This window comes from Ascaphus truei, chromosome 20 (genome assembly GCF_040206685.1).
Source record: "Ascaphus truei isolate aAscTru1 chromosome 20, aAscTru1.hap1, whole genome shotgun sequence".
Taxonomy (NCBI): domain Eukaryota; kingdom Metazoa; phylum Chordata; class Amphibia; order Anura; family Ascaphidae; genus Ascaphus; species Ascaphus truei.
The window spans coordinates 30,971,257-30,991,755 of NC_134502.1; the positions used below are offsets into that span (position 1 = coordinate 30,971,257).

At 42.9% G+C, this 20,499-nt stretch overlaps 1 protein-coding gene across 1 annotated transcript; it reads left to right on the plus strand.

Moving 5' to 3' along the window:
* Positions 1-4,178: 4,178 nt before the first annotated feature.
* Positions 4,179-6,644, plus strand: LOC142471178 (olfactory receptor 5P66-like). Its single transcript, XM_075577967.1, has 2 exons — positions 4,179-4,395; positions 5,685-6,644. The coding sequence occupies exons 1-2, from the start codon at positions 4,384-4,386 to the stop codon at positions 6,642-6,644; spliced, it is 972 nt and encodes a 323-aa protein (XP_075434082.1). The 5' UTR covers positions 4,179-4,383.
* Positions 6,645-20,499: the final 13,855 nt, after the last annotated feature.

A 20,499-nucleotide genomic window follows, 5' to 3' on the forward strand; every position in this document is an offset into this window, starting at 1 on the left:
GACTCAACTAGAAAAAATGTATATGGAACATTAAAAATAAACATCAAAAATATAGCTATAAATCAATTACATACTCTCCCATGTGCTTTACTGCAGCAGGAACTATCCCCAGAGGAGACCAGGCTGCTCTCCCACACGCTCCACTGCAGCAGGAACTATACCCAGACCAGAGCAGGCTGCTCTCCCACGTGATCCACTGCAGCAGGAACTATCCCCAGAGCAGAGCAGGCTGCTCTCCCACATGCTCCACTGCAGCAGGAACTATACCCAGAGTAGAGCAGGCTGCACTCCCACGCGCTCCACTGCAGCAGGAACTAAATCCAGAGTAGAGCAGGCTGCTCTCTCACACACTTCACTGCAGCAGGAACTATCCCCAGAGCAAGCTTTCAATTGAATACATTCTTGTTTAGATAAATTGGTATGGTAATAGGGTGAGAATCTATAACCTCGTGCCAGGTTACACAATTAGCAATTCATGCAGCAATCACGAAAAGACACAAAGACACGAAGACAATGGATATAGTCTTACCCTCATTTATATGGAGTATCAGCCTTATCCCTTAACCGGTGGGGCACCTGAATGTCTAGCAGTCTCCTTTGTAGTAAGGAACTGCAAGTGTGAATTATGACACTTACAGAACACTCAGGCCCTGCGTTTCTCCGCCCTATTGTACACAATCAGAGCGGTCAGCTTTTGATCAGAGGGTTTTATTGTCGACCATTTGTCTCCCCCCTGAGCATTAACCTACCATCTGGGCTCTGGGTTTTTCTACCAGACCCAAAATACAATACATGCTTTAATATCTACACATATTAAAATAATCCTTTCTGCGGGTCTGAGCGGGCTGAAAGTTGCCAGGTCTTCATGCCGGAGGACCTTTGCAAAAGTGGCCAAGTTTCAGCCTTCCACGACCCCCAGAACCGGAGATACCAAAAACCAGTTAAAATCCCCTATTAACTTTAATGCAGGATTCTCCGCCATAGCTAAAATAAATCTCTGCTTTTCACTCTCCTATTGAAATCAACAGGCTCCGCCACTATAGGCTTTCAATGGAGCAACTCTGCCGTTGAAGTCAATGGGCTACTCTGCCATAGGCTTTCAATGGAGCAACTCCGCCATTGAAGCCAATGGTAAAATTACAGTTTTCACATTTGCCTATACTCCGTCTGGTTGATCCGAGAGGGCTGGAAATGGCCATGCAGTCATGCCGGAACAGTGACTACATGCAACCCAAATCCCAACCCTCTGGTCCTCACAGAACCGGAGATATAGGCTACACTTTTTACACTTTCGGACTTAGCCGTTTTACCGCCACGCGGCTTTCCCCCATTGGAATCAATGGCCGGCGCCAGCCATAGGAAATGCATGGGCGAGCGCCGCCACTGGATTCAATGGGACCTCCGCTCCGCCATTAGAGTCAATGGCGTGACCCTCTTGACGAGCGCGACCCTTTACGGGGGTCTTTCATTCCCGGACTCGGTGGGGGTCGAGTGTGGGGGCTCCTAGGATCTAGGGGCAAAAATAATTTTATTCCTGGCTGCCCTAGAACCTAAGTTTGCCATGCCAATTGTGATTGACCTTGAACTAATGTGATAAAAGCTGTTTTTCAGATATTGTATCCTGCGGTTTGCGGTTTTGGATGGCTGCCAACCCGTTCCTGGAGGTTGGCGTCGAGGAATCCCCATTGAAATGAATGGCTCCATAGACTTACAATGGGGAACCGCCGCTTTTCCTCTCGGGCGCCATCTGCTGGTCATCTATGGAAACAGGCCCAAACCGCCAGATCTGCCATTGGAATGCATGGAGCTGCAATGGCGACCTATGGGAGGCTGCAAAATGGAGCCTGAAAAGGTGGGAAAATGGGACAAAGGGCTATAAACACTGAATTATCATTAACCCTTTCCCTCCCATATCAATCCCAGTGTATGTGTTGGTGCAAACACTGGAATGGGAACAAAACATATTTTCAGGGGAATATACATTTGGATGCTGAAACAGGGTAAAGACACATTACTGGACCGCAGTCCAGTTAACCCCTTGCTTCCCAAGTGAGAGCAGGGGGTGGCCAAATGGGGTGTATCCCCTTTAATCCCGGGCCAGTCCCCCTCTCCATTTTGCAGCCTCCCTTAGGTCGCCATTGCATCTCCATGCATTCCCATGACACCACTATTCTACACTCAACCTTCACTGCATATGAGAACTACCTAACTGCAAATACAGGTAAGAGAGGAAGTCCCTGTTAGGTAAACCCCATCTCCACTGATTAAAAATAATATTTAATGGTATTTAGATAGAGGACATAATTTAGTAAAACCTACATTGGCGCTTTAACATAACAGCTCACTTATTGTAAGCCTGGACGTCATGGCATACACGGATTGCAGCCCATAATATTGTATGTTTATTGATTTTGATTTGAAACTGGTATCTGTTGTTTGGAGGTCGGTGGTCCTTCCTCCCCCCCCCCCCCCCAGGGTTTAATCTCGCCCAGCCCACTTTCAAAGTAGCAGGTTTTTTTCATGTTCCTGTTATGACAGACCCAATGTGGTTATTCTCCCTCTCACCGAGGTAGATGAGAATTTTATCAGGTGGTGTTAGGACATGCATACTGGTCATGCCGTGACGTGGCTGCATACTGGTCATGCCGTGATGTGGCTGCATACTGGTCATGCCGTGACGTGGCTGCATACTGGTCATGCCGTGACGTGGCTGCATACTGGTCATGCCGTGATGTGGCTGCATACTGGTCATGCCGGGACGTGGTGGCATACTGGTCATGCCGGGACGTGGTGGCATACTGGTCATGCCGTTACGTGGTGGCATACTGGTCATGCCGTGACGTGGCTGCATACTGGTTATGCCGTGACGTTGTGGCATACTGGTCATGCCGTGACGTGGCTGCATACTGGTCATGCCATGACGTGGTGGCATACTGGTCATGCCGTGAAGAGGTCGCATACTGGTCATGCCATGACGTGGCTGCATACTGGTCATGCCGTGACGTGGTGGCCTGAGACGCACAAAAGGCCCAACGCGTTTCGTCCTATGACTTCTTCTGGGGTCATTAAGCATGTGCCTCAAGCATGTTTGAATTTGATGACACCGCACTATGTTATTCACATCTATTTTCATAAAGAGAGGAAGGCTCCTAATTCTATTTTCAGGTTGAGATCCTCTGGACTCAACGTTTCTAATTTGTGGATCCAGAAGGTCTCTCTCTTGCTTAGTTTTTTACTCCTATCTCCTCCCCTCCAGTGCGGTTTTACCTGCTCAATCGCTGTAACTTTCAGCCCTTTTGAGTCACCTTTGATGATACAATGAGAAATGATTCGACATGCTACTGTATGTGTGACCACTCTTCTCTTGATGTTACTTACTGTAGGTGTTCAATTATCCTCGTTCTAATGGGCCTTGTGTTTTTTCCCATGTGTTGTGGACAACAACTGGTAGGATAATAGACCAAGAAGAAGGAGAAGTGAAAGAATGTATATGGCTCAAAAAGGTTTGTTCTGGATGCCTGAGGATGAGGTGCTTCATAGCTTGCACTTATAACGATGCATGATGAGGGAAATATGCAATGACATTACATACAGGTAATTATTATGCACAATCATACATTTGAGACAGGCGTGACACATGCACATTAACACGTATGCAAATCTGAGACATCATTGTGACCATTTTCGACCACATGCTAATGACTCTTTAGCTCCTAACTCCAAAGTCCAGTCGCACACACCCAAATAACAGGCGCATGGCTAATATTTTCCCACCATCGCTATTACTGCGTCCCCTAACCAACTTTTTTTCGAGCCCCTTACGGAAAAGCACAAATTAACAGAAGTAAGACATCAACAAACAAGAAGGAAAACCAACAAAAGCTAACAGTGATCAGCTATCTTCAGTATCCCAACCTGAAATTAATCTGGCAGGGGAACGGTTAAATTATCTGCAAGATGAAGATACCAAACTGTAGCAATGTGATGTAAGTCTATTAACTTAATTGGGACTGGGAGTTGATGTTTTCCTCCCTGAATTACGTTGACTCGTTCAGATGAAGTCTCCATGGGATTCTGTACAATGAGTATCATGGATTGTCAAGGATTGTGTTTACTGTATAAAAAGTATAAAAGATCAATATCAAAGGTGTAAATATTACAGTCTGTCATTGTCAGACACGCTGCCCGGCATTAGAAGATGCTCCCGTATTGTAGGGTCAACAAGAAGCACAGAGAATTATACCACAAAGTCTTATCACGTTGCTTGCTTACATCTCACTGAGGACATTTACAAGGGAAGGCTAATGTGGTTCCCTTAGAAAGCTGAGCCTGATGCTAACTTAGTCTAATCATTGCTGTGGGGATTATAGCTGGTGGAACGAGATGTTTTCTGTGGTAAGTTGAATTGATCTGATTTGCAGTAGGGGTGGTTATATAATTATGAGAATTTTACCTACATAGCAATAGCTGTGCTGATATTACATTGGGATCTATATATCAATAAATATATAGATTTGCTTGGATTCCCTGTATTATTATTATCTCAGTTTTGTCAAATGTAAGAAGCGAATGTTCCAGTTATTAGTATGTTATGTTGGGAAACGTACAGGTACAGCCGGAGCTCGGTGGGTATCACAGCCTGGCTTACAGTCAGATGGTTAGTAAATGTCACAGTGGGAGTGGGAAGAGGTGCAGATAAATCAGGCTTCATCGTTCCTTTCTAGTGAGATATTAGGGGATATGTTGGGATATGTTGGGATATTTTGCACCAACATATTGTGTGTTATTTTTAGATATAGTACAATGACACCTTCTACATCTGCAGCCATAAATCCAGGCGGTGGAAATGTTTTATCTAGAAGCTGTTTTTCAAGACTAACCTTGAAAGCCCGGAGAGACACAGCTTTGCATATATTGGGGGTAATGCAGTGACACAGGGTAAGGGAGGGAAAATGTTAATTTAAAAAAATAGCTGTGTTTACATGACATTGGGATCTATTTACAGTATCAACGCAAATAAAAAATTGCTTTGATTCCATCTATTATTATTTTCTCAGTTGTGTTAAATGCAAATAACCCAATAATCAGGTATTGGTATGCTATGTTTCGGGAACATACAGATACAGCAGGAGTTCAGTGGGTATTAGAGCCTGACCAAGATGGTTAGTAACTGCCACAGTGGGTGTGAGGAGATGTACAGATGTAGAAGGCTTTATTGTCCCCTCTGTGTTGGGTATTGTGGGATACAGAATGTTGGGACATTCTGTCCATCCATTGAACCCTGTTGAAACACTTATATAATGAGTTCGTGTTAGGGGAAGGAACAATGAAGCCTTCTGCACCTGTTCTCATGACTCATGATTCAAACTATGGAAATGTTCTATCTGGAAGCTATTTTTCAGGACTGGACATGAAATCATGGAGATAGGGAGCCTTGCACATATCGAGGGTAAAGTATTTCTAAAGATAGGGGGCACTGAGAATATATGGGGTATAGGAGAAAGGGAGCTGTAGAGACAATATGGATGGAAAGGAGACAGTTGTGAGCAGAGAGCAGGGGTAAAGGTGAGGCAGCAAAAAAGGGGGCGTGGGAGGGGGAGATGTGTTATGTAACCTCTAACCACGTCTCATCTCAGGATATCACAAATGTTGTGATTTCTAATTTGTGTTTCCCCCGTCCTCAGGCGATGCTGGGGAACAATCACACAATAGTCACAGAATTCCTGCTTCTTGGATTCCAGAATATTCACAGTTTCAAGATTTTACTCTTCACTGTGTTCCTCGTGACTTACATTATGACCATAAGTAGTAATCTCCTGATCATCACATTGGTATCAACCAGTCACCAACTCCACTCTCCCATGTACTTCTTCCTTGCCCACTTGTCTCTAACTGACATCCTGCTCATTACATTTATGGTCCCCAACATACTTCGCCTCATATGGGGAGAAGGTGGCACCATGTCTGTTGCCGGCTGCATTAGTCAACTTCACTTATTTGCTTGCTCTGGGGCTACAGAGTGTTTCCTTCTCACAGTGATGTCCTATGACCGATACCTGGCCATCTGTCACCCGTTGCGTTACACCACCATTATGAATGTCAAGTTTTGCCTCCTGCTGGTCATCTGGTCTTGGCTCTTAGGTTTTGTGGTGACATTAATCTTAATTATTCCAATCAGTCAGTTACAGTTCTGTGGCCCCAATGTTATTGACCATTTCTTCTGTGATTTTGCACCTCTTGTAAAACACTCGTGCTCAGACAGCTCCTATTTAGAAATTGAAATCTTTGTGCTATCCTTCCCTGTATCCCTCTTACCATTTACTTTCATCATAGTGACCTATGTGTGTATCTTCCTCACCATCCTCAGGATCCCCTCCACCACTGGGAGACAGAAAGCGTTCTCCACCTGCAGCTCCCACCTAACGGTTGTTTGCACATATTATGGGACTCTAATTACTATCTACGCTATTCCATCAAAAGAACACTCATTTAACATAAACAAGGTCCTATCGCTGCTCTACATGGTGGTGGCTCCCTTCTTCAACCCCATCATATACAGCCTGAGGAACCAGGAGATCGGGGCAGCTCTGAAGAGAAAGTTTCACAATTCAACAGATTTCTGGCTTGAAAGGAGAGGGAGGTAACCCAAAATATGGACCTCTTTGTACTGTATAGAAAGTAAGATGATTGATATTTAATTTGTGTAGGGACCTCGGGAGTAGTTTGTTTCTTGGAGATGAGGAGGAGCGCAGGTAGGTGTAGCAAAATATGCAAAAAAGAATAACAAATATATAGTGCAGATGGTAGACCGAGTTCTGCCAGTCCTTCAGAGCTTGTTCTCTCTCTTCGCGTAGAGTTTGGAATAGTATGCACTATTGTGGCTTTTCTTCTTATCCATACATATCCGTGCCTTGAGGGATTTCCCTGCTACCATTTAAAGGGCTCCAGTCAGAGAGAGAAGGATCTCTGACACGTGATATTTTCTGCGATTTATGTGAGTTCTATTCTATAGATTACATCTACTTACACAGTGTTTACCATCTGCACTATATATTTGTTATTCTTTTTTGCATATTTTGCTACACCTACCTGCGCTCCTCCTCATCTCCAAGAAACAATCTACCCTTCTGGGACCTGGAACTGTCCCATCAGAGGAAGTTGAGCTGCTTTTACACACATTTATTTTTTCACTATTTCACTATTGGTGTTATATTGTGTGTTATTAGTTGTATTCCCAACAACAATATTGGTTCACCAGGGAGCGCCCAATCCACTTCCCCACCTCACCCCTTCACCTTTCCCTCACATCCCCTTGTTTTGCAACCTCGGGAGTAGTCACTGATGACAGATGACCTCTTCCAGATAATATTTGACTCGGGATGTCCTGCCTCCCCAATGGGAAGAGTCACTGTATAGTTAGATGATCAGAAAGCTGTGTGCTGGTACCGGTACATGTACAGATGTAGAAAGGGTTATTACTCTCACTGGCGTATTAGGGTGGGATATTCTGTGATATTCTGTGATATCACTGCCATTAATGTGTCCTCTCCCAATTAAGCAATTACTATACCAAGACAAATTTACCTAGCCAATTCCAATCTGGCTTTCGTCCCAAACACTCCACCGTAACTACCCTGCTAAAAGTTTGCAATGAGATCCAGTGTGGAATGGAACGGGGACAACTCACTGGTGCAGTATTCCTAGATTTTGCAAAGGCTTTTGATACTGTTGATCATGCTATCCTGTTTAACAAACTCCAGAGCTCTGGAATAGGGAAGCATGCTTTAAACTGGTTTCAGTCCTACCTATCAGGAAGATCCCAACATGTGTCCATCTCAGGCTCTAACTCCAACCCCCTGGATATCACCTGTGGTGTCCCGCAAGGCTCTGTTCTGGGGCCCCTACTCTTCTCAGTGTTCATTAATGGTTTTCCCACAGCTTGTCAGGAAGCCTCAATACACATGTATGCAGATGACACAATCCTATATGCACAAAGCCATAGCCTCTCTGACCTTCAACACATACTTCAGTCTGACTTTTTGAGACTCGAAAACTGGATTTCCCAAAACAAACTGTTTTTAAACACTGACAAGACTGTAACAATGGTATTTGGGACTAAGACTAAATTTTTAAAGCTTCCAGCGACTGAGCTCCTGATTAGAACCAACGTTAACACCACCCTAACCCCTGTCACTAGTTTTAAATACCTGGGCTTATGGTTTGACTCCCACTTAACATTCGGAATGCACATTGATACCCTGACAACTAAGACCTACGCCAAACTAGGGGTACTTTATAGGAACAAATCCTCCCTAAGTCTCCCGGTCAGAAAGCGTATCGCACAGCAGATGCTAATGCCAATTATTGACTATGGAGACATAGTATATGGCTCGGCTCCTCAAACCCACCTTAGCAAACTTGACACCCTCTACAATTCAATTTGTCGTTTTTTTCTCCAATGCAACTACAACACACATCACTGCGAAATGCTCAAAGAACTAGATTGGTCATCACTCGAGTCTAAGCGCAAAGTTCACCTTCCTGTCTCGCCTTCAAATTCTTTATGGGCAAGCTACCCAGCTACCTGAACAAGCTCCTCACCCCTACCACATGCAGCACCTATCACCTGAGATCAGACTCCAAAAGACTGTTCATGGTCCAAAGGCTCAACAAAGTATCCGGACGTTCCTCCTCCTCTTACCATGCACCCCAAAACTGGAACAACCTACCAGAGACTCTCACATCCACCACCAGTCTAAGTTCTTTCAAATCTAAGGCTGTCTCACATTTTAATCTGGTCTGTAACTGTTTCATATGCCTATAATATATATATTTTTTTAACTGTGCATGCAATGTGTTGTATATAATGTATACCCTGTTCATTTATGTAACTGTATTTGTAACCATGTATTATTTGTCTATGTTACCATACCATGTATGGTAAAATATTTTATAAATAAATAAATTAATTAAATCCTATGGAAAAAGGTGATATTCTGCTTTATAATGTGACATCTGTTGGTAAAATAAAGCTGGCTACATATGTAACATAGGTCTATAATGACTTGAATATTACATGTATGTTATTATTACTATATATAGATATAACAATTATAAATATTAAATAATACAGATATTAATCATCTAGATATTACAATTATATATATTGTATGGTATATCTTTATTTATATAGCCGACCCAAGTGATTTAGAACGGTGATAAACAATAGTGCTGGTGATTAAAGTGATAGATACACATATACAGTGAAATTGTAAGGTGCAACAAAAAACAGATTCTCAACCTTCCTACGGGGAATATGTACAGATTCCCCTCGAGATAATGTAGGTGTTGGAAGGGAGCGATGGTATCAGGAACACCCAAAAAAATAGAAAATACAAAAAATAATAGTGCCGTATAATAGCATATAGTTTGGAATAAAGGAATAATCTTGGCTCTATTGAGTGCCTACTTACACCAAGTAAGGGATTAAATCAGCATTTATCAGGTCAACAGGTAAGTTGTACACCGCAGTTGCAGGAACCCAAACGACTGGTAATGTAGGAGAGATCTCACTCAAGTAGGGGATTCATGGAAAACAACGGGAGACCATGGTGTACATCGAAAATTCGATTTTATAAGTTAAAACCAATATAAGAAATGTACTCACAATAAGTACATAATACATGTACACATAGCGTTTTCTTGAGGCAGTAGAGCGCTGGAAGATGGGACTCTCGCTGCTACACTTCCAAGTGACCCTCGCCGGATCACGATGGATGGCGTGTGACGTCACAACCGGTACAGGGATGACGACTTCCGGTATGGCACACACGGAAGCATGCAGCAGGCAGACGTAGCGAACTCGGCACCTTCAGTTTCTCAACAGCTGTGCAAGCTACAGATGGCTCAAAGATGGCTCTACGCGTTTCACTGTGTTCATCACCTTTATTCCAAACTTTATTTATGTAGCGCCATTAATGTACAAAGTGAGAGAGTGCGCGTACAACATGGTGTAAATCTCGGTAAAAATGTATTGGTACAAAAATAGAAAAGGCTTGAGATGGGAACACACAAGTGTAGTAGATAATATCGCATTGTGAGAGTAATTCTCATTATAATTGCAGGATCAGAAGGTCCAGTGATATCCACCGTAGGCCACAATCGTCCCTCACGTCCCCGCACCATCCCTGCAACCTAAAGATCAGGATCTCATATGTGGCCGCAGTATGCTCCTCTTTGCGCTCAAGGGTCTCTCCACATGATGTTTGATGGTGGGTTTGAGGAGATATAAATAACACTTGGGACTCTAGCCAAAGAAGGTCTCTCACCCATCTTTCTCTCTCTCCCCTTTCATTTTCTCTCTTCCCTTTCACGCTCTTTCTCTTCTCTCGCTGACTTCCTCCACAACACATTTCTTCTTTCCTGATTTAACGCTGCCCTCTCTTAGGCTAAATAACACTTATTTGTTATGCTAAATCTCGCAATTCGAAACCCACGTCTCCTTTATTCTACCTTTGTCTCTCTCCTGCACCTTCGTCTCTCTCCTGCACCTTCGTCTCTCTCCTGCACCTTCGTCTCTCTCCTGCACCTTCGTCTCTCTCCTGCACCTTCGTCTCTCTCCTGCACCTTCGTCTCTCTCCTGCACCTTCGTCTCTCTCCTGCACCTTCGTCCCTCTCCTGCACCTTTCACTCTCTCCTGCACCTTTCACTCTCTCCTGCACCTTTGTATGTTTATCTTTTTATTACAACCCCTGAAGACTTTGTTGATTACTTTAAGGCAAAGGAAGATCCAATCCATCAAGACATCCTCCATCAATAATGTAATCCTCCTCTTCCTAACACCCCTCTCTGTATGTCAAAAACTTCAAACCAGACTGACCCCACACAGGCACACAATAACACACTATGAAGAAGGAAGATACTGCACTGACACACAATAACACACCATGAAGGAAGATACTGCACAGACACACAATAACAAACCATGATGAAGCGAGATACTGCACTGACACACAATAACACACAATGAAGAAGCGAGATACTGCACTGACACACAATAACACACCATGAAGGAAGATACTGCACAGACACACAATAACACACCATGAAGAAGGAAGATATTGCACTGACACACAATAACACATCATGAAGAAGCGAGATACTGCACTGACACACAATAACACACCATGAAGAAGCGAGATACTGCACTGACACACAATAACACACCATGAAGAACGGAGGTACTGCACAAACACGCAATAACACACCATGAAGAAGGCAGATACTGCACTGACACACAATAACACACCATGAAGAAGGAAGATACTGCACTGACACACAATAACACACCATCAAGAACGGAGGTACTGCACAAACACGCAATAACACACCATGAAGAAGGCACATACTGCACAGACACACAATAACACACAATGAAGAAGGGAGATACTGCACAGACACGCAATAACACACCATGAAGAAGGCAGATACTGCACAGACACACAATAACACACAATGAAGAAGGGAGATACTGCACAGACACACAATAACACACCATGAAGAAGCGAGATACTGCACTGACACACAATAACACACCATGAAGAAGGCAGATACTGCACAGACACACAAAACACCATGAAGAAGGGAGATACTGCACAGACATACAATAACACACCATGAAGGAAGATACTGCACAGACACACAATAACATACTTGGAAGAAGGAAGATACTGCATAGACACACAATATCACACCAGGAAGAAGAAAGATACTGCACAGACATACAATAAAACCATGAAGAAAGATACTGCACAGACACACAATAACACACCATAAATAAGGAACCAGGTATCATGGGAGACCAGGTTATTTACACCTTTTTACCAGGATCATTCATTGAGCAAAGCAAGATAATGAAATAAATTGTAATTTATTCGGCATAAATTCACTTACACACAGTGGAACACAAAATACAGACAAAAAGACACACTTGCTTTGGGACTCGGGTCGAAAACTAGACTTTCCTAGGTGCAGGGAACTCTATGGGAGAGTTTTACCCTGACCGGGACTTAGCCCGGAATCTCCTGGAACCCAAATCGGCATAAAATTCCATACGCCACCGCTACGCTCTCTTCTGACAACTTGGTCCCTCCTGACCACGAGTCAGTCCAAATCTCCTGGAACTCAAATCGGCATAAAATCCCAGCCGTAACTGCTACTTTAAATTCTGAGAACTTGGTCCAAAAAAAGCTGGACTTTTAAGGCTCAAAATTGAAGCCGGTTGCTCTGCTATTAACACAGATGCAACTATGAAAAGCCTGCCCGCGCTCTTACTACCAGAGACTCCAAACCTGATTGGCTCCTCGATTGTTATAGTATTTTCGGTTTCATTCACAAAACTGAACAGCCAGTAAACGCGTGGGAACTTTCCCAAGCAGCCAATCAGAGCCATGCCGGCTAGAAAAGCCGGGTTAGCAAGAAAATCCGAAATAGCCAAGAGACATGCGTAAGCCTGCCACCTCTCTCCCTGGCTATCCCAATGCCACCCACTGGGACAGGCTCCAACAGGTCTGGCAGAACAAGTGGCATTCCAGAGGACTGCCATTGATCTCCGGAACCTTGTACTCCGCCTTTCCCCGCTGACCAAATGCTATCCACACTTCTGGGAATCTGTGACGGTAGGGGTAGCTTAGAGGACCTAATAAAGAGAAATCCCAGCTATTTACCCCTAAATCCATGTAACTTGGCCAGCTATGTAAGGCTTATTTCAGCCAAATGTAATTTATTCCCTGTAAATGAAATCCCCCAGTGAATCAACATTGTTCTGTGATGTGATTTAGGCTAGCTGTAATTCTAAGTCCTGTCTTTTACATAATTACCTTATGTCTGTATTTATGCCTGTGTTAGCAATTCCCCCCCAGCTAGATACAGTAGTTTGGTATTGTGTGGTAATAGAATTAAAACATGTTAGCCCTACAAATGTAAATTAAGTTATGTGCCTGTCATTTCTATGGAGAGAGTTTCTGTAAATCCTTTTAGCTGAACTGTTCTATAGAAAAGATATGATCAGAAAAAAGGGAAGGGCACTAGTTAAGAGAATCAGTTACCAGTTCTGAGCCCCAGGCACTGTTTCTCTTGATTGGCTACCCTTGCTCAATGTTAAAGGATAGTTACCAAGAGGTATATAAGGAGCACTGCTGATCAGAGCACTAGTCCACTCTGGGAAGGAGAGGGGAGAGGGCCATCTGACAGACAATCTGGGAAGAAGTGTTGAGTTGTACTGTGACCAGCTGGAGGCTCAGCACTCTGACATCCGGAAGCAGAGAAGCGGACAGGGGAAACCCATTGGAAGTGGGTCCCTGCAACTAGGAAAGGTAGATCTCATTCCCCAGACCCCCAAAAGTGTGTATATCTTTGTATTTTGTATTCTTTTGTGTTTCCGAGGTCTTATCCAAAATAAACCTCATTTTATTTCACTGCCTTGTTTTGCCCTGTGACTGATCACTTAAATATAAATGGTGTTAAAAGACCCAGTCTACCATGACAGCATCCTCTGGCTGCTTTGAACTCCGATGTCTAGCAGACTTACCGGCGCCTATGGGTTAGCTCGGGCAGCCTGTTTGAACATCAGTTCTGAATGTAAAAAGCATATTACATTATATAAAGTATATTTTAATACCCTTCTGTGTTTTGGGGGACTGGGAACAGAAAAGGAAAACATTTTGTTGTTCTCTTTCTATCTGCTATATCCCCCACAAACTTTCCCTTGGACTCAGTTTGGACTCTCAGAGTCCCCCCGCCCCCATCTTTATATACGATTGGGGAACCCACAAACCCTATACTGGTTGCAGGTCACCTTGGCACAAGCTGGGGTACCCCCCTTAACCTAGGGATTCCCTCAGCTACAGGATTACATATTCATCCCTGTGGATATGATGTGATTAAGTTAAACACAGTCAGGGTCTAGAAGGGTGTTAACCCTTCTCTTACCCACTGTGTCCACCAGCGCTCTTACTAACAGGTTAATTATACATATACATACATTTGTCGCATAAAATGAATGGGAATAACACACTATTAACAACAGTTGGCTACAAAAAATATATAATAAAAAATAATAAAATCAGTACTTAAAATTAGAAGAGTTCCAAAAAATGTGTGTCCCAACATATGGAGTCCGTTCACAAGAAATATGGGTATGCTGCTTCTTTGCTCCTGGAACCAACCTCGGAACCAGAAGAAACTGTAGACAAGGGAAAAAAAGAGAAATAAAGCGCAAGGCCCATAGAGTAGTATAGTCAAATTTATGAGTAATCAAATACGGTTAAAAACACTTACAACAGTGTAGTTGGTATAGGCATATCGGTACTGGTATACAGACCGCAGCAACAGAGATACTTTATCCGTCTGCTTGTCAGTGGTCCCAGAGTCCTGACCCTTCTCCTCACGATCAGCGAACTGCCTCACTTCCGCGTCAGGTGACTCGTGACGTCGGCGCGGGTCATCGATCAGTGGGAGAACTACGGGTGGTTCTCGGCTTCCTCCTCAAACTCGGCGATTGAGACACTCTGCAAACAGCAACCTGTAGTCTCTCAGCAACCTAGTGCCAGCTCCCAACCAGCACTGTACAGCAACCAGAGCAATGTCTGCCCTACGCGTTTCAAGAACTATGTTTTCTTCGTCAGGGGCGCTTTCATTGCTGGTTGCTTACAGAGGATATATATAGGGTTGTGCATTAGTTAATTAATTAATGCAATACATTGATTTAATCAGTGCCTATTGGTGTATGCTTCCAGTATCCCCATATGAATACATGTTGGATGAACAGGGGTTTCTATTAATTGTATAATTTGTTAATTAAATAGTTACAATACTATATAATTAAAAAAAGGGGGGTATTGTTAGAAATGGTTACCTAAAATTGCTATCTTTATTAATCAGTTGTAAAATTGGTAAGAAAAAATGATAAAAGCTCTGTGAATACTAAAAGCTAACACCATTACATCAATAATAAAATACATTGTACACATATAAAAACTTTCAATTACTTATAATAAAATTTATCATTTTGCACTTTGTTAATTATTTCTTTACTCACAGGAATGCAGCCATATCGATTTCTTCATTAAGCCCTAAAGGGGACAGGGTATTGAGCTGATGTATCCAATACGTCTCTCTTTGTCTAAGTCTCAACACCCTGTCCCCTCCATGGTCATTAGGTCCTATGTGTTCTATGCCTGTGATTTTTAATTTGGCAGGATCTTTATTATGTTTAAAATAAAAATGACTAGGAACACTATGTGTCATCATCCCTTTAATAATGTTGTTCCTATGTTCCAGGAAGTGATTTTTAAGACTCCTTTTAGTTCTACCTATGTACTGCAGGCCACACTCACACTCTAATAAATATACTATAAAAGTTGTTTTACAATTAATTAAAGTTTTATCGGATAAGATTTCAATGAATGCTTGGATTTAAAAGAGATGTCCCCAGTGTTAATGTGCTTGCAGGTGATACACCTTCCCCCGCAGCAATAATTGCCCACAATTTGAGATGATAACAAATTAGTATTACCAAGAGGCTTAATTTTCCTTAATTTAGATGGTGCCAATATATTTTTAAACGTCCGTGCTTGCTTGTAGACTATTTTTGGTCGTTCTGATATGGATGGTGCTAAGAGAGGGTCACATTTTAGAATGTCCCAATGTTTACTTAATATATTTTTAATCTGTACTGATGCACCATTGAATTGGGTAATAAATAGCACTTCTTGACTATCTTTGTTAGTCTTTTTTATATTCTTTTGCAATGTGTGTGATCTTTCCATATTAAGTGCCCTCTCATACTCCTGTTGAATGTTATATTTATTGTGACCTTTATTTAAAAATGTAGTTCTTAATAATCCAGATTGTTTAATAAAATCTTCCCTTTTGTTACAATTACGTCTGATTCTTAAAAACTGACTGTAAGCTATATTTGCAATCCATCCTGGATGGTGTTTGCTGGCAGCATCCAGAAATGTATTACTATCCACCTTTTTATAATGCGTTGTAGTGATAATCTCATTGTCGGAATTGCTAGTTAGCACCAAGTCTAAAAACACTATGTTAGTCGGACTATGATCATACGTAAATTTTAAATTAAAACAATTGGAATTGATATAACCTAAAAATCCTTCTAATTCTACTAGGCTGCCTCTCCAAATAATTAAAATATCATCTACAGTATAAAATGTTTGAATAAAACTAAATTTGCCAAATGGGGGTTGTTATGCCATATACATAATTCCTCCCAGTAGCCCATCACAAGGTTCGCATAACTGGGAGCGAAGGATGTCCCCATGGCAGTTCCCTTTGTTTGAAGATGAAAGGAGTCACAAAATTTAAAATAATTCCTAGTCAATATAAATTGTATGCAGTCTAAAATAAATTCTCGCTGTGGGGCAGATATAGATGTATCCCTAGTTAGAAAATGGGCAATGGCTAACATTCCGTCTTTATGTGATATGTTGGTATATAATGATTCCACATCACATGTGACCCAAATAAATCCTTGTTGCCATTGAATTGGTTGAATAAAATTAAGTACGTGAGTGGTATCTTTAATATGGGAAGGGAGCTCAACCACATAATCTTTTAGAAAAGAGTCTACATACTTTGAAAGATTAGATGTAAGACTATCTATGCCCGCCACTATGGGCCGTCCTGGGGGTTGGATCGGATTTTTGTGGATTTTAGGTAAGTGATACACAAAGGGGATCTTAGGGTAAGTTATTGAGAGATAACCATACTCTTTCTTATTTAGTATACCCACAGCAAGCGCTTCTTTAAGCATTGTTTCTAAATCAATTTGAAAGTCTGTTGTGGGATCCCTTTTCAACAATTGGTAGGTTGTTGTATCATTAATTAATCGCAGACCTTCTTTAATATAATCTTCCCTATTTTGAACAACTATTCCTCCCCCTTTATCCGCCTGTTTGACTATTATACTTGTATCATTTTTCAAATCTTCTAAAGCTTTTTCTTCCCATTTAAATAAATTGTTCTTCATTGTTTTGATGTTAAAATCTTTCTCACACATTAACTTAAAATCTTTATAAACTAGTGCAAAATAGGTATCTAAAAAGGTCCCCTTCGATTGGACTGGATTGAAAATGGACTTCGGTCTAAACCCTGTGTGTTTTATGTCAGCCTCTATAAGATTTATGGTTGCATTATCCGTTAGTGTATCATGAATAGTAAAATCTTCTAATTCTGCTAATGAATTTTCTAATTCATAATAAGATAAATTCAAATCCAAGTCCTCAGTGGCCGAACCTTTGCATTCATTGTTGATATTAAAATTTTGTAATTTAAAATAATGGCGTTTTAATGTCATCTTTCTAATAAATTTTTTCAAATCAATAAACAAATCAAATAATTTGGGTTTGCTAGAGAGTGCTAAAGACAGTCCTTTCTTTAAAACATGCATATGTTCATTGTTTATAATTTTAGAGGACAGATTGAATATACCCACTTCTTTTAATGTCTCTGTTGTGGGGAACCATATCTGTCCGTTCTTCTGTCTATTGATCCCCCCTCGCTTACCTCTTCTGGTAATCCGTGGGGCCCCTTTGTCTTTCATGGGTGAAAGAACTCTATCTTTCTTAGATCTCTCTCTATTCTCTCCTTTTGCTCTGGTTGCTCTGGTTGCTGTACAGTGCTGGTTGGGAGCTGGCACTACTGTAGGTTGCTGAGAGACTACAGGTTGCTGTTTGCAGAGTGTCTGAATCGCCGAGTTTGAGGAGGAAGCCGAGAACCCCTCGTAGTTCTCCCACTGATCGATGACCCGCGCCGACGTCACGAGTCACCTGACGCGGAAGTGAGGCAGTTCACTGATCGTGAGGAGGAGAAGGGTCAGGACTCTGGGACCACTGACAAGCAGACGGATAAAGTATCTCTGTTGCTGCGGTCTGTATATTCACCTCATTCTCCTTTCTGGACTGTGCGGAAGCAGGTTACCCTAGTGGTGAGTCGTGCTTGCATTTTTAATGGCAGGTATTGCTGGGACAATGTGCCTACATGTATCCGAGAGTCAGACATGATTCCCGGGTACGTTTAAAGGGGAACAGGCAACTCCGGACCCCAACCTCCTTGGCACATTCTGTCAACGGTTCCTCCACAAAACCCCCATTGCAACTCTTACCCTAGCAATCCCTGCTTGATTGCACGCCCGGAAAGGGAAAAACATTAAAAAAAATGCTTTTATTACACACAGTTCATTGGAATGGTACAATGTTACTGGACCCAAGAGCTAACACTCTTGGACCCTTATACACAGAGCAGGGGTAAACAAAACGGGCTTGACCTTTATTGTATAGCCTGGTTACCCCCTCCTGTCACACCGGGACATTGGCGAGTCATCCCCATGTTCCAAGAATAGCCCCCCTTTACTAGCCTCCCTCTCTGAACCCCAGTTAATAAATAAATACCCTGGGGCCTAAATAATACAACAAACGACAGAGAAGCCCAATGCTACATCCAATATGACAGAAATACACAGTAAAATTCTTATATGTTCTCTTGAAAAAGGGTCATTGGGGTTTAACCTTTTGGCCAAAGCGTTGTAAGCTTGCGAGCCATGACAAGGCAGACACCCGTTCGCAAGTCCTAACACTACCAGATAAAATACTAATATACCTCTATAAGGATTAAAATTCTCATTAACCTCTATTAGGAGGGAGAAAGACCAACATTGGGTCCATATCCAATAGAATGAAAGGACCTACTAGCTTGGGAAGTGGGGAGGGGCGGGCTTAAAATAAATAATACAGCCTCTTCACCAAAACCACCCTCCGCTGCCTCCTGTACACTACTGTACATGAACTTGCACCTGTACCACCAGATACAGTCTGAGACCCAGCGGCATCTCCACTGCCCCCAATTCAGTAAATTGACCACCATGACCGCCACTCTGGGCCCATCCTTGCATTACTCGACTCATTGCCACACTACTTGGCCCAACCACACTAGACAGGACATTGGGAAGCTAAGGCAACATCCCGATCTCCCTGGAGCCCTGACCACCTGCCTCCACCCAAAAACTAGGACCATGAGCCCACCACAATCCTTATTCCTCCAAGAACTCCCCTCCACCCACCCCCCCCCCCCCACACTCTCACAAACCCCCTTACCCCACTCCTTAAACCCTCCTTACCCTTCTTACCCCAAAGTCTCTCCTTACCAACCACCTGTGGCACCTATATGAGCCTGGCTCTGTTCTGAGGAGACCCACTGTGTCTTCTCGTAGACACTCAATCTGCTTACTCCATCTATCTGTGCTCAGCTGCTCCGGCAGAAAGGAGCGCCGCTGCCCAAGGCCACACTTAGGGAAGCAAACTTGCACAGCCTCACACACTGCTGAGGCCACTGTCCACCAGCAAATCAGTGCGTCTTCTCATGCCTCTCCTGTCCTGTGCTGCCTCCCCTGGACTTCTTTGGCCACTGCCAGCCATTACTCCTGCAGTGCCACCCACCCCGTTCTTAAGCAATGCTCATCACCTCTTCCCTGCTCCAACAGAAGACCTCCCTGGCTTGCACCTTCAGTAACCTCTTCACCCATCATCCCCACCATGATCCTCTCTGGTTCTCGATGGCCTGATTCTTCTCAGAGCGCTATCAACGACGCACTTCTGTATGCTCCTCTGTCCTACAAGCCACTCCCCGTTGCCCGATGGCAACCTCAGATAGGGTTTCTCAGCCTCCACAGGCCTAAATTCTTTGACACTTCACCCGCTCCAATGGATGGGCACAAATTCTTCAAGGAAGTGAGGTGTACAGGAAAGACTAACAAACCCCCAAGTGACACTTAGCCCATCACCCTGGGGAACAACCTCCTTGCAACTAAATCATGCTGCCCCTTGTCTACAAGTGCGGGACTTTCTGAATACTTTGCAGTATAATAGACCAAGAAGCGGGAGAAGAAGTGGCAGAAGTTATAAGGCCCAAATAAGTCTGTTCTGGACACCAGATGACGAGATGCTCCACAGGTTGCCCTTTTAATTACGCATGATGATGAGGAAAATATGCGATGACATTACATATAGGTAATTATTATGCACAATCATACATTTGAGACAGGCGTGACACATGCACATTTACACGCATGCAAATCTAAGACCTCATTGTGACCATTTTCGACCATATGCTAATGACTCTTTAGCTCCAAACTCCAAGACCAGTCTCACACACCCAAATACCACAGGCACAGGGCTGATATTTTCCCAACATCGCTATTACTAGCCTGCTCTTATTCGAGCCCCTAATGTCTTATGGAAAAGCACAAATCAACAGAAGTAAGACATCAACAAACAAGAAGGAAAATCAACAAAAGCCAACAGTGCTCAGCTGTCTTCAGTATCCCAACCTGAAATTAATCTGGCCGGCGAACGGTTAAATTATCTGCAAGATGAAGATACCAAACTGTAGCAATGTGATGTAAGTCTATTAACTTAATTGGGA